Raw genomic sequence first — 16,166 nt, forward strand, 5'->3', positions numbered from 1 at the left:
TTCTGTATCATTATAGATATTTTTACGCTATTTTACATCCTCTGCACAATAATTAAAAACCTTACGAGGCCCTCGAAACACAGAACATCGTTGAACCTATAACGAAATCATTACGTTATTTAACATGTTCTGCACATTAATTTGAAATCTTCCGACATTTCCAAAACACAGAATATCTTTGAATCGATAAAGAAAACAAAGTTAATGACATTTCTATGTTTACAATCCATAATACATTGGAATTAATAATTAAAATATTACGAATAATAAAATGTTTCTTCATTGAAATCAAGAGACGATATTGTCATTTTAACCGCCTTCAGGTAGTCCTTAGACAGATCTATGATTAATGTATTGTGAATGGGAGAAAGTCAGCATACATTTGTATATTATCTTTATATCTTCAAAATGACGATGAAAGGTGAAGATATTTATATAAATATTCAACTTTTGAGACGCTATAATTTATTTCATAAACTATGCAAGAAAAAAACCAAAACCAACAATAAAGAAACAAACAAAAACAAACACCCCCCCCCCCAAAAAAAAAACCCAATGTATGTAATAAATACCACAAAATTTGTCTTTCCATATGCTTTCTCTCTTTTTTTCTTCTTCCTAAAATTCTGATATCTTTATTGAAAAAAAAAATGTTTTGACATTACCTGATTTGCTAAGTGTATCAACATGAAACAAGGTTTGATTCAAAACTTGTAAAACTTGAAAAACGACAATTCACAGTAATTTTCAAACGGTAAAAAGGTGAGTATCGCGTTGGCCTGGTGGTTACCACACATCCATGAACAGAAGCTCATGAACATGAAGTAGATCTAGCTGCTTTAGTCTCAGTAGAAGAATCAGTGTAAACCCATCAAGCCACGGCTCACCCAATATCTGACGTGTGTAAACAGCTATATGTATATATTGCGAAACTCTCAATGAACGGGAAGATAACTCGTAACAGATATTGTGCAATACCAAGTAACATGTACTAATAATTTAAATTTATACAGGTAGGACACGTGACGAAAGGGTGGATCCAAACGTTTAAAGTTGATTATATACACCAGGGTTCACCCGCTGTTTACATGGCTGAAATACAGAGATGTATAATTATACATAATGTACATACTGCAATACCTGGTGGTAGTTTCAAGTCTTTCTTTCTCACTGTACATATAAAACATTGTTTAATATGCTTGGCCAAATAATTTGAAATCTCCCGAGGTTCCCAAAACACAGAATATCTTTGAACCTATAACAAAATTTAACTTAACGATCTTTCTATGATCAAAATTCACAATACATTGGAATTTATAATTGAAACATTACAAATGATAAAACGTTTCCTTAGGGACAGGTCAATGTTAATTTGGAGGTTGGGACCGGTGCATTTCATATTTCCATTTTAAAACAAACTCATGTCCTATCTTCTAAAAATACAAAACAAGTTGCTGTCCTATATTAGATGTGTAATTAGAAAGTGTGTGTCATATCTAATAAATAAATATAAAATGTAAGATTAAACACCATATTTACTTCATTTTAAAAATCTTTAGATTTTTTTTTTTTTTTATATAATTTTCTCTCCAGTTATATCAGCTGAGGAATTCAAGCTCCTAGAAAACTTTTGTTTACTTTGTCATGTTTGTTCCGTTATTTATATAGTGAATTCGAATCCCGGTTAATTTCCATACTTGCACAATAACGTCTAGATGTGAACTAATATCCCCACAAATATTTTAGCTAAATATTTTGAATAATATATCATTCCAGTGCCTTTGAATAATAATTATTCAAATATATAAACTCACAGCAATGCGGCTTTCATTAGTATGGTCCGTTTTTTTTTTTAAATTTCTATAAATTATTCGTGTTGATAATAAATGAAGAGCGAATACATAACATATAACAAATTTTATGAATAGATACCTACAACAACAGGGTTCGAATTGACCGGCTACCTAACATGGCTACGTCAACAAATGAAATCATTTGAAGTTGGAAGATTTCAGGTCGTATGGGGCTTTAATGAATATTTGAAGGTATTTTTAGACACAAGTATAGTAGGAATATATGTTAAGAATTTTTTATATTAAATTTATGAGGCAGCAACTCAAGAATACAACGATATAAGGCCTCGACCGTGCACAGCTTTTTGTGCGTGGTAAATCGAAAGTTTTTATAAGGGGTGGATCTGTAGCTCTCCGTTATGTCAAAATATTTTTTCAGAGAGCTACAGTTCCGCAGCTACAGATCGGCCACGGCAGCTCAGTGGTACGTTTAACATTCGCTTTGTAACCGGGAGGTATCGAGTTCGAACCCCGCTCGTGCCATGGCGGTCAATCATAAGTAAGTAACCATAGTTAGAGATTGCTCCTTCACAACACGCTCGGCATTTAGAAGTGAGAATCACGGGTTTCCCGGATATGACCTTGAAAGCGAAGGCCCCGTGTCGCGGCAGGCGTAGGCAGAGTCAGGCGTTGACGCGTTTTGGTACTCTCGCTGCTACGGCCCTGAGCGCTAATCATAGGTCTAACTTTGTGGTTCTTCACTTACAACTGGTCCCGTCTAAATGTGAGTGAAAACTTTTGGAAGGAATAAACAATACTATTGATATACGAGAAAAGTTCAAAAAGTGTTTCAGTATATACATAGTACTAAATAAATAATATACGAGAAAAGTTCAAAAAGTGTTTCAGTATATACATAGTATTTTTCCGTGACAGAAGAAAAACGAACGGTGGTTTTTTTAACGATTCAATCAATTGGTAATTGATGTCGTGCTTAATGAAAAAAATCACTCAAAGTACAAAATCGGTGTACAACGAAACGTGTTTAACGTGAGGTGTGTGTACCGTCACAACACATACCTTACTAAGTCCATCATGGGTCATCATCGGGGAACATAAAACACGAGTCGACTGTCAATTCTAAGTGTGACCCTGGTCAGATGTTCGAGACAGAACAACGGAACGTTGTTAATAGACGTAAATAAAAACCGGACTGGTGTATTCATGTAACGGGAATTTTGATATAGTGGATTTTTGGTTCTAATTGATAGTTACATGTTTCCAATATGACCTGGACTAGCCGCTACAGCGAGAAGGTAATAAGTTCTTATATATATTTAATGTTTTAAAGATAAGCTTCACCTATATGTTTCGTACAGTTCGATCTGATATCAGCAATAGTACCAACATAAGAAATCTTATACAAAGAACACTTAATTTCTTCGAATTCGTAGGTTTTTAACCTTTAGTGTATCTTTGACAGAGAGAATATCTGTATTTTGATAAAGTGTCCGTTATTGTAGTGTATCTTTGACAGAGAGAATATCTGTATTTTGATAAAGTGTCCGTTATTGCAGTATATCTTTGACAGAGAGAATATCTGTATTTTGATAAAGTGCCGGTTATTGCAGTGGCCTCGTTTGACAGCCCTCTTTCACTTGGATAATGGAATTGACACAGAAATTCACGAAAATGGACGTTACGAAACGACCTTTCAGGAAACTAATTCGGAACCTTTCTATAAATTCTATCTTCATCCGGATGACATCGGGAGAGGCAGGAGTGTGAGTCAGTATTCCATGCAGAATGCTGGTAGATCGGCGGGGAAAAGCTCGAGTTCCAAATCCTGCAACATACGGGTATTTCTTGGAACAATGCTGCTATTCAGTTTGGCGGGAGTGGTAGCAGTCGCCGTGACTTTAGCTGTATTGTGTAAGTGGTCGTCCTGTTATGAAATACCATTTCCATATTTTCATTGATGCAAACATTATTGTTATAAAACGAGAATGAATGTCATTTTAGTAAAACCGGAATAACGAGTCTGGAGACCATAAACAGAAAAAGTGAAATAAAAGTTCAAGTAAAAACGATTAATTCAGTAAATTTTCAATCTCCCATTCTAATTCAATACACTTGAAACACCATTGCACTTAAACTTTGCTGACAATTATGAAAGGGGTTAGAGTTATATTCATTTGACATTCAGTTTATGGTCACTGAGATGGGAATAAGCTAGAATATTTCTCAGATTGTGGAACTCCTGTGATAAAAGATTTGTAGGTTTTATTAATAGTGAAATATTCAGACATGTTTCTTACATCCTTTTTGAAAACAAAATTACATTATGGTTAGAATACCCATGTGTTTCTCTCATATACATTCATTTAGTAGATCATGAATTTACAAAAAAATCATATCTAAAGCAAGATTTACAAATTGAAATTGAACCAAGTTATCGTCGCAGTTCACACTACTTTAAGTTTTTGGGGCATTCCATTTAGTATCATAAAACAGGGTCTCTCTCTCTCTCTCTCTCTCTCTCTCTCTCTCTCTCTCTCTCTCTCTCTCATAGTAGCCTTGGGGAAGTAACAGTCAATTAATTTCTCATTATAATTTCCGATTACTCCTATTGTTCAATCATGTCAGTCATCGATGTCTTGATCAGCGGTAATTAAATGAGACTCCTCGGTTCTCATCATACATTAGGTAAACATGTTTGTGGCGAGCTTACGTTTGTGTGAAAGAAAGAAGTCCGTTATAGTAACGGTCACCAATCTCACTTTTAATACATCTTTATTCACTTCCGGACTTTATAACAACAGCAATACCCCCCCCCCCTATAAAAACTGTTATGTTATATATTTATTTATTATATAATATTTTCAAAATGTCTAAAACCTTTTCTCATGATACTTACATACAAATACATTGTTTGATACAACATTCTAGAAACTTGTAATGATCTTCATATTCATTTATAACTGTATCTTATTTTTATATCTTCATATTCAGTTATAACTGTATCTTATTATTATTATTCTTATTATTATTATATCTGTAACTATTCCGTCCCTGATTCATGCAGACATGTGTATACTATGTACGAACATGATATATAAACAAAACACAAAAGCCCACCGTGTGGAACACTGAGTTGTACAAATAAATGCAGCTCGGCAGACTAAGCTCGTATATAAGAGAACTTACTGACCGTTTGGTCAAACACACAATTAGCCATTCTATTTATTCCAGACGTTTTATTACCTCTGGAAGTCCTTATGACAGTTTTAGCGCAATATTTGTGTGGTTTTATTTTTCTTCGAAAAAGAAAACAACAACCAACTCTTGATAGTATGAACACTGTGAATATAAGTCTATGTATTACACACGTGACTGGATATATGTGTGTTTGAATGAGTGATATTTGGTTGTTGTCATGTAATTAATTTTATATAATACAGGTATAATACAGGTACGTGTCGAACACGAGGCACGTGTGGACATTGTCTAGCGGCATGTTAGATAAGAATTGTCGGCTCTTAGCAGTAGTTTTGCATACATGTTTATTTCGAGCATTTAGTGGTTACTTTTGTGTGAAAGAAAAAAATCTATGTGCATGGAGTATAACCAAGCTCACGTTTATTGCATCTTTATCTACCTCTTGACATTAAAGACATAAACTTTATTCCATCAAACCTGATATAAAAAAAACTATGGAGGAAGGAAATGCAATATTATTATTATTAATATTAGGCAACATTTATAAAGCGCATTAAATACATCAGTTAATCTAAGCGCCTTACGTAATACATTTGAATAACCATAGTGGACAGATAACTCTGTAAGACATTCATAACAAACTAAAAGAGATTGATTGATTGTACCTTGCTTAACGTTTCGCTCGAGAATTTTTCACTCATACGGAGACGTCACTAAGACCGGTGAAGGGCTTCAAATTCAGGCCCTTGCTCGGCGCTTTCGGCCATTGAGCAGTGAGGGTTCCTTAGTGTGCCACACCTACTGTGACACAGAACATCCGTTTTAAGGTCATTTCTGAGGACTTGTGACATTCACACCTAATGCCGAACATTTGGCGATGGAACTGTCACTACCTGTTTTAACGACTAAGTTCTGTCGCGGCCGGGATTCGAACCCCGGCCTTCCGCATGCGGGACAAACGCTTTAACCTCTAGGCCACCGCGATTTTTTTTTTAACTATATATATATTTTTTATTTGGAAGCATACAATTTTGGTTGGGATAAAATATCCTAGGATATTCCCACTTATTCCTCACCTATGGTGCCAGGAGCCCATTGGATTGGATGGATTTCTTTTTTAATTACATACGTATATACACACTCACACACACATACATACATATACACACACATACATACATATATATATATACACACACATATATATATTTAAATCATACACTATATTACTTCTAAGAAAATTAATATATAAGACACATACATATGCATACATATAGATATATATTCATATACATAAATTCGATATTTATAATACTATAACAAATACATATAAATATGGTAGAGATATTTTTCAATAAGCCATGCTACCTGTGGGGAACAGCCGTAAACACACAATGTCCATATTTTCCCCTTCAGGCAGCTCCACTGAAGGACAGACTTCTTCAGATAATCTGACTATTTTTTATTATTATCATCACAAAGTCATAGAAATATCATAAAACCATTTATAATTGAAGTTGAAATTCAATGTTTTATAAGTCTCATATTGGTACATTAACTTTGTTTTTACAAAATAGGAAATGTCATTAATATTTTCTTCTTTATTTTCATATCTTAACTTCATCTTTATTTTATATATGTAATAAGCTGTATATGATAATAAATGATTTATTGAAGTGGTAGTTTTATTTTCTTCATGAAAAAATCCTAATGCAACATGTTTCCATTTTAAATTAAATTTCAAATGATTTTCTAATTTCTTCCATATTAATTGCACGTTTCTACACTCAAAGATTAAATGTTTTGTGTCTTCGAGTGTTTGGCAATACGGGCATTGCTTGGATACATTCTTATTCCATTTGTGAACAGATTTATTATTATTAAGTAGATTTTGTAAGAGTTTGTAATTAAATTCTGCTAATTGCTTGTCTTTGATTTTAATAATTTTTGACTGATAAATATTTGTTTTATTTTCTTCAAAATTGAAATTGAAGCTTTTTGCCCAAAATCTCTCACAGTAGGGTTTAATAAAGATTTTATTGATAAATATATCATATATTGTTTTGCTATTTATCAAGTTTAGGGGTATTCTTCTCTTGTTTTCTAATAAAATGTTACTTTGTTTTCTCATGTTTATATAGACTCCTTTTGAAGTATCGTACCTACTGTGATACAGAACATCCGTTTTAAGGTCATCTCTGAGGACCCGTGACATTCACACCTAATGCCGAACGTTTGGCGATGGAACTGTCACTACCTGTTTTAACGACTAAGGTCTGTCGCGGCCGCGATTCGAACCCCGGCCTTCCGCATGCGGGACGAACGCTTTAACCTCTAGGCCACCGCGATTAATATACCATAAAAATTTCGTATCAAAGTGATTAAATAATTAGAAAATTTTGAGTCCATGTGATAAAACCTTTTTTTTAACAACAATTCTTATCAATCACCATAACACAATTTGATACACGTATATATGTGCATAAAAATCCATTCAGATCGAGTGGCATGATTATGAATGACAAAATCCCTCTTCATCAGAACCATTACCAGATTAATATCTAATCTATAATATGCGTATGTATGATAAGGTAAGGATAAATAAGCTTTTGATCTATATAATATGAAAGGTGAAGATAACGAAAAATGATCAATCTCAAAAATCCCATAAGCAATACAAAATAGATAGTTGGGCAAACACGGACTCCTGGACACACCAGAGGTGGAATCAGACAAACACGGACCCCTGGATACACCAGAGGTGGGATCAGACAAACACGGACTCCTGGACACACCAGAGGTGGGATCAGACAAACACGGACCCCTGGATATACCAAAGGTGGGATCAGACAAACACGGACCCCTGGATGTACCAGAGGTGGGATCAGACAAACACGGACCTCTGGACACACCAGGGGTGGGATCAGACAAACATGGACCTCTGGACACACCAGAGATGTATTTATGATACAGATACTTACCGGAGCATAGATATACATATTATATAGATCAAAAACCTATTTATACAGGAGTAATTCATATTACTGTAAATTCCTAAATTTACTCGAGGACTATTATCTCGTGATTTCGCGAGAGACATCACTCGTGAAATAAAATAATTCGCTGTCTTTTGTTAAAGTGCCTGTAAAAACTCTTGATTCCAACGCGCGATTTGATGTATACGATTCAATACGCCGTATAAGTACTAGTGTAAAATAGGGAATCTACAGTACAAAGATTAAAAGTCTATATATACCAAATCATCTACAGTATACATACAAAGATTAAAAGTCTATATATACCAAATCATCTACAGTATACATATAAAGATTAAAAGTCTATATATGCCAAATCATCTACAGTATACATATAAAGATTAAAAGTCTATATATACCAAATCATCTACAGTATACATATAAAGATTAAAAGTCTATATATACCAAATCATCTACAGTATACATATAGAGATTAAAAGTCTATATATACCAAATCATCGACAGTATACATATAGAGATTAAAAGTCTATATATACCAAATCATCTACAGTATACATACATAGATTAAAAGTCTATATATACCAAATCATCTACAGTATACATATAAAGATTAAAAGTCTATATATACCAAATCATCTACAGTATACATATAGAGATTAAAAGTCTATATATACCAAATCATCTACAGTATACATACATAGATTAAAAGTCTATATATACCAAATCATCTACAGTATACATATAGAGATTAAAAGTCTATATATACCAAATCATCTACAGTATACATATATAGATTAAAAGTCTATATATACCAAATCATCTACAGTATACATATAGAGATTAAAAGTCTATATATACCAAATCATCTACAGTATACATACATAGATTAAAAGTCTATATTATTTTCATCATCGGTTTTAGGAAAGGAGTATAGGGATATTAGGGTTTTTAGAAGAGGCAGTCAACCCCTTTCCCGGGAATATCTAAATAATTTCAAGACCTATTAATATTCATAAACTAGTATACAGTATCTATTGACTATTAATATTCATAAACTAGTATACAGTATCTATTGACTATTAATATTCATTAACTAGTATACAGTATCTATTGACTTAGAGAAAGCGTATGCAAAGACTAAAGCAAATTCTTTGTATATGTATAATTCTCTAAAGAAAACAGTGTCAGAATAGACGACCCCTTGTTTTGATTAAGACTTTCAGTGTGATAGAAAAACACAGGAAATTCTTATATGAGCATGTTACATGTACGAATACATTTAAACCGATAATGTAGATCGTAATGCAGCACATGTAACCGGGGGGGAAAACCCCGCATCGCTAATCAAACACACCTATAATTAATTATTGTCGTTGGAAGAAGGCTGTTGAGTTCCTCAGTTTTTATCAACCTGCATAGGGAACGACCTATCAATTTTATTGTATCATAGGGAACGACCTATCAATTTTATTGTATCTGTAATTTCATTTTTCTGCCACTCAAGGATTGATCATTCTCCGTGGAATGTTGTGAACACGACAGAGGCGTTTATCATTGCACCTGAGAATCTGCACCTATTGTAGTCGACATTTAGAATGCTTTCTGAATAGGTACTTTGCATCATATACAGTCCCTACATTATGATTAAGTTAAATGCAGGATACTGCGGCAGTTTGACAGATCAATGTAAACTCGGGTGCAATGGCATCATCAGGAGAGGGAGATAAATCGGAGAACTCTTTTATTTTAAAGGCGAACACTTTCTAACTCTCCACGCATAAAAATGCATTGGTGGATTTAAATTATGGTGCATACATATAAATTGACTTCTCTGTACACACGATAAATTTACCAAAAAAAAAAAAAAAAAAAAAAAAAAAAAAAAAAAAACAAACAAAAAACTCCCATTTACTATGACTTTCAATAGAAGTTCATGCAAGTTGAGCAAACACCTGCCTAAGATTTGTACAAATCAGATTTGGGTCGGTGAGCTACATGTGTGTCAGATCTGACCGTTCGGACATGCTCCTAAGTAGGCGTTAATCACTTTGTATCACATGTTTTAGGATTTATTACATTTGGGATTCCTTCTGACATTTTCCTCTCTACATTTCCTTCTATGTAGCACATGAAACCGCGTATATAGTAAGAACAATATAATGCGTAATATACTCTTGAATGTATATATATTTGTGTTGGAAAACGAAATAAGGAACAGACAAACGTGCAGGTAGCGTGTTGTTTTCCTGTGATAATAGTTTTATATATCGTGTACTTGTCGAACACGAGGCACGTGTGGACATCAACCAGATGATAAAATAACTATATCAAACTAACAAGAATATAAGGTGTGTCAAGGTGCCATATTTTCGTACGTAAATATTTGGACAATGAGAACGTTTTCCTTTTTTATTCAAACTCAACAATTTAGCACCAATAGAGATGTCACCATCAGAGGTGTATATATTTTACAAGCATGCATTTTTGAAAAGGTTTGAAAAGAAATAGGTACATTTTGGAATATACTACGTATAATTAATATTTTTAGTGTCTCAACCACATGCTTCATCGCACAGTCCGATAAAAAGTAAGTAACTATAAAACAAATAACGTATTTTTACTTAATTATCATGTTACAAAAAAATGATGCCGATGACGAATTGAATATTGTTGTTTTATCATACAAATGTTCATATGTAGATGACGATGAAGCATTTTCAAAGGAATTTCTGTCACAAAAAGAGAAGGTTTTGTCACATGAATTATGCGGGTTGGTAAGTTGTAATGGATATTAATTTTGATAAATTTTAATATACGTTATATATACCGTATAAGTTTTACATACTGTAGATGCTGTTCAGCTTGACTATGTGACCTTTGCTATTCACAATTAAATTGTCTTCCCTTTACAGATGAAGGATATGTTTAAGCTGGATGCTAACGAGAATCGCCCAGTGCAGGACTGTTCCGTGTCTCTTCTGATTCAGTAGGTTCTCTCTGTTGCAAAAATTTACATTGTTGAACTAGTAGTATTAATGTGCATGGAAGCTTAGTGATACCTAATGTAACGGCCCATTTCCTTCAAATGAACAAGAGAAGATAACTAACGATCAATCTCATAACCCCTATAAAGGATACAAAATGAAGAGATGGGCAAACACGGATCCCTGGATATACCAGAGGTGGGATCAGGTGTCCAGGAGGAGTAAGCATCCTCATTGAACCCCCCGCCGTGAGCCCTCTATCTTGATCAAGTAAACGGAGTAATCCGTAGTCAAAATCTGTATGTAAAGAACGACCTATCAATTGGTATAAAACACGTTAAATAGTATTGGTCCCAATGATAGCTTGTATTTTCAAATTTGAACATTACAACGACCATAGAATTTGCGAAATGCTGACTGCAATTTTAAATATAAGATAACAGAAGGAACTATATAAACGTGCATGCAGGTTGAATACGAATTGACATACTACATAATTCCACATTCTTTTCAAGGGATGGACATATGAAAGTTAATTTCAAAGTTCCAGCAACGGATAAACTGATACAGGAAGAAATAGAGAAAATCAAGAAAAATGTTTTAAAGAATATCAAGGACGTAGATATTGGGCTCGGCGTCGTATCCAACACTGACGACGTAAGTATTTACAAACAGGACGACAAGAAATTGACTACAGTGGAGATAATTTTAACAACGACTAAGCCTCTCTCTGGTGTGACACATTCAACAACGTCACACGACATCATTACCACGAAGGATATAGAAACAGCGAAAATGGAAACTGCTGAAGACGAAAAGGTACCAAAAGCAACAGACACCCAAATATTAACAACTGAATCAACGGACTACACGCAATCAAAGGAAACAACTGCGTTACCTCTTGATTCGACAACTGGACAGAGAATACAAAGAACCACAGGGCCACTTCCTGATCACACCAGCATTAATGATGTTCCGTTTTTATCTCACCTTAACAAAACAGTAAAAGATTTGATTCAAGACTTTCACAATGAATTTGAAGTTACAAAAGATCCATTTATGGATCACGATCACTTAGTCTCTGACTTCGAACACATAAAACAACACTTAAATGGAATGGGTCATACCCGACTGCAGTACGTGACCTCAACGGTAAAATCATCGACAGACTACAATGAGAGTCCTGTAACTCCGTCTGAAAGAAATCAACACCTTGATCTAAATTTGGATGCCAATGATACATTTGATTTCACTGGATTAGAATTTCCTCAAGGAAATTCTTCTTTCAAGGAAGAAAGCCTGAATGACGACACTTTGATGATTAATAATCAAAATATCACAAAGTCGTCAAGTGCGTTTAAGTTTCTAGACAGCTCAAGATTTACAAATTCCACTGATAACGCAACTGATCTAGATGATTCATCAAAACTAGGCACTAGTCGTTCATTGAATAATTCCCACCTGGATTTCAATTTCAACGATACATGGAAATCAAATAGAGAGACAACTTCAAAATATCCCATAGACGACTCAGATACAAAACCAACGACAACCAGTCGTATTAACCTTGCAAGGTCCACACCGATTGTTACATCAAAGGATATCACCACGGTATCTCCATACAAGTCTTTAGTATTGACTACGCCTTCCCTACAAGATCTATATCAGGATTTCTTGTGGAATTTTGGTGCTAGGATATCAACAACTTCCAAACCAGACATTCCATTTCATGATCACACAGCCCATAGCTCCCCACACACCGAATATCAACACGACGAAAAACATGGTCTTAGTCACTCACCCATGAACGTCAAAACGGAAACCATTGGACCTGAGCTAAAACTAACTGAACATTCACATTTCAATTTTCATGGACTGTCATTGGAACAAAATGACACTTTCAATGAGACAAACAGAGAACACGACACCACACATATACACAAACACGATGAAACTGTGCCTCATCATCATTTTTCTTTTCCGACGTCCCTCCCAGTGAATCCCATATCAACTAATAAACTATTCAAAGGGCTTAAGTTTAACTTCGATGGACTATCACATAATTCTAGTGTTTCTCAAGACCCAAATGGAACTTTGATTACCACTGTCGACAGCTTAAACCAGGTTAGAGATCCGAAGAAAGAAAATTTCAATGAGACAGTAAAAGTGCAAGCCATGAGAGAATTAAAGAAAGTAGACCTTAATTCACTTGTCACACCTATATCAAGTTTCTCGTCTACTTATATGGAGCCAGAAAGTCCCTTTTCTACTACGCATGGGAATAGCTCCACGATATTACCAACATTTCCCTCTGAAGTTCTCTTATCAAGCACAATACAAGCAGAACGAGTTTTATCCATGGTCTCAGAAAACCCCTTGGATACATCTCACTTGCTTACTCAAAAAGTCGCTGCAGGAGATGCCATGTCAAGCAGACCACATTCGTCTTATAGGACGAAAGACGAACAATCGAAAAGTTTGAATCAAATGAAACTCTCCGTTATGAAAGACACCCAATTTGATGGGATTCATAATGCGGTGTCTGAACATATCAAAGAACCATCTTACTCAACACACGATAAGCCTGCAGTAGATTATACTAAACCACCTTTGATATATTCATCTAGTGCGGTTCTATTTGAAGAAGTGTCCATCAGTTCTAAAGCATTTGTACTGGATGACATTTCATTCCCACAACATTTATCTTTTCCTGAGCAAAGACTTGTGGACCACACACTACTGAAATTACCTGTGATGTCAACTCGACCCACCCTTGATGCTTCATTATCAATTAACCATTACGACTTTAATCAATTACATGAGCTAGGAGCGGAAACTCATACAGCAAAGTCTTTAAATACACTTCTACAAAGTGATACTTTGAAAAGAAATTTGGAAAGTGCAACATACGCATCTTCTCATTCACAAAGATTAGTTTCATCTTTCGAAAAACCTTTAGATTTTGATAAGACATCCGTTATTTCCTCATTCACAGCACTGTCAGAAAAACCTCCAAGTAGTTACCAAAGAAGTCAAACGTATGATATTTCAAAAAAGAGCATTTATTTTCCAAATAATTACGATGTTTCAAACGATACAGATTTGTTTTCTCTAAAAAATCGTTCTCCCGAAGTGCTTTCAAATCATCTAACATATAACCAACCTAATATTAAACTCTCTGCATATCCAAGTCTGGTACACCTCTCTACATTAAATTATCCGATGTCATCGCAAATACTATCTAATGAACTGTCCAATCTTCCATTCCATAAACCTCTATTTACCCAAGAATTGAAATCAATTCAAGTTCAAAATAAAGGGGTGGATCATTTGTCGTCGGGTAAATGGATTCAGCCTTCTAAAACATTTTTCGATACATCTAGTGTTATTCTACATGAAACAGTGAATGAGCCGGGAGCCTCGATTAACACTTTTAGGAGTGGTTCAAGAATCGAGAGAAATGAAACATATGCACAAACCCCAATTTCTTCTTCCTCAAGTATATTTGTTGACAATATTAAGAATACTCGGAGTGATATTGCATTAAATAAGAAGAATCCCTCATCAGTTAATACACATGTTTATCTAGATGACATAACGTTCCCAGAACAGCCATGGCTTAGAGACTTGGACATTTCACACACGAATTCGTACACAACACTTCTCCCAAGCAATGTCCTTGAATCTAGTATGACCGACTCTTTGAATTCCAAGACACATCATTCTACTATCGTTTCATCACACATGTCACAAGGAAATTCTGATATTCATAAAATGCGTCGATCATCGTCTCCTGCAACTTTGGCATCCAGCTCATCACATAAGGAAATACTTTCTATTGGCTCAAATGTGGAACCAATTCATGATAAAGAAATAGGAGTATTTCAAACAAATCTTCCATGGGATGCACTCTACATAAAACCAACAAAGTCAAGCCTTTTAGATAATGTGCCGTCGAGAGATAGAGGGCAAAGAAAACACCAAGGAAAATTGACAGTTCTTCATCTTAGTAGTTCTTCAGATGTCGGTACGAGAATTCATCACCGCACCCCAACGATATCTGTCTATACCGTCACACATGAACCAATTGTTTATCTCACTATTGATACGCGTCCAGTGATAGATTCCTCCTTGTTGATACAACCGACACCCAGAGTATCTTTACAAGCAACATTTTTCCAAGATCGTAAAAAGCTGGAGAGTCTTCGTATTCAGGGAAGACGGGGAGTGTTAAAGATAAAGAGGGGTTCTGACGGCTCTAGTTCTGGAAGGAATACGGAAATTCCTACGAAAGTTGATGTAACTACAGCACGACCAAAGCTGACAGCAGCTCAAGTCGCAGCTGTTCGAAGGAAACTGGCTCGACTGAGAGCAGCTAGGATGCAGAATTTTCGAAGACGACAAAATTCGTTAGCACGCATGCAGTCTGGAATCACGGACGATTTCCCGCTAAGACGCCAAATATCCGGTAGTAATACAGCAACAACCCTGGTGGGGAGAGGTCTTAATGTGAATAACAGTGGAAGACGTTCATTACAGAAACCGACAGCGCCACCTAGGACTCGAAGGACGACAGAAAATCCTCGACAACGTATTGACAGAAACAGACTGTTCCCCGGTTTTAACGCTGACAACCAATTCAATAGAAATTTTTTCAATAACATGCGATGGAACGGATGATCAAATGCATCTTGTAATATTGATTGTCTCGTATATAATTGACGTTTTGATTTGCCTCATTTTATCATGCTCTAAAACATTTTTGACATTTTGTACATATTCTACATTCAATAATATGTACATGTAAGTAAGTAGACAGTTAAAATATTTGATAATGGTTTGTTGTGACAGAAGAATATCATATCGCTCAATATACTTGTTATAAAAATAAAGAAATCCAAAGGACACGGAGACCATTACGATTCAGTGTTTCAATGATACTCAAACAAGGGCGCACCAAAGCGCAGCAACCCCTTACGACACGGCAGAAGTCAACGAATATCATTCACAAACAACTATGACCATGCCATTTGATCTAGAAATTAAGATTAATAAATCAAAGTACTTCACGACGATTTACAAAAGTTAATACTTCTCGTCGGCTCAGATATTGGCGTGAAGAGGTAATTGATTAATAGATATTTTCTTCCGCTAACAATCCCCGCGGATAGTAT

At 35.0% G+C, this 16,166-nt stretch overlaps 1 protein-coding gene across 1 annotated transcript; it reads left to right on the top strand.

Moving 5' to 3' along the window:
- Positions 1 to 2,909: 2,909 nt before the first annotated feature.
- Positions 2,910 to 15,896, top strand: LOC125647027 (uncharacterized). The gene is made up of 6 exons (XM_048873724.2): positions 2,910 to 3,109; positions 3,425 to 3,725; positions 10,557 to 10,595; positions 10,709 to 10,782; positions 10,921 to 10,994; positions 11,508 to 15,896. Exons 1-6 carry the CDS (start codon positions 3,080 to 3,082, stop codon positions 15,670 to 15,672), a joined length of 4,683 nt encoding a protein of 1,560 aa, XP_048729681.2. The 5' UTR covers positions 2,910 to 3,079; the 3' UTR covers positions 15,673 to 15,896.
- Positions 15,897 to 16,166: the final 270 nt, after the last annotated feature.

Source organism: Ostrea edulis, chromosome 6 (genome assembly GCF_947568905.1).
Source record: "Ostrea edulis chromosome 6, xbOstEdul1.1, whole genome shotgun sequence".
Lineage (NCBI taxonomy): Eukaryota > Metazoa > Mollusca > Bivalvia > Ostreida > Ostreidae > Ostrea > Ostrea edulis.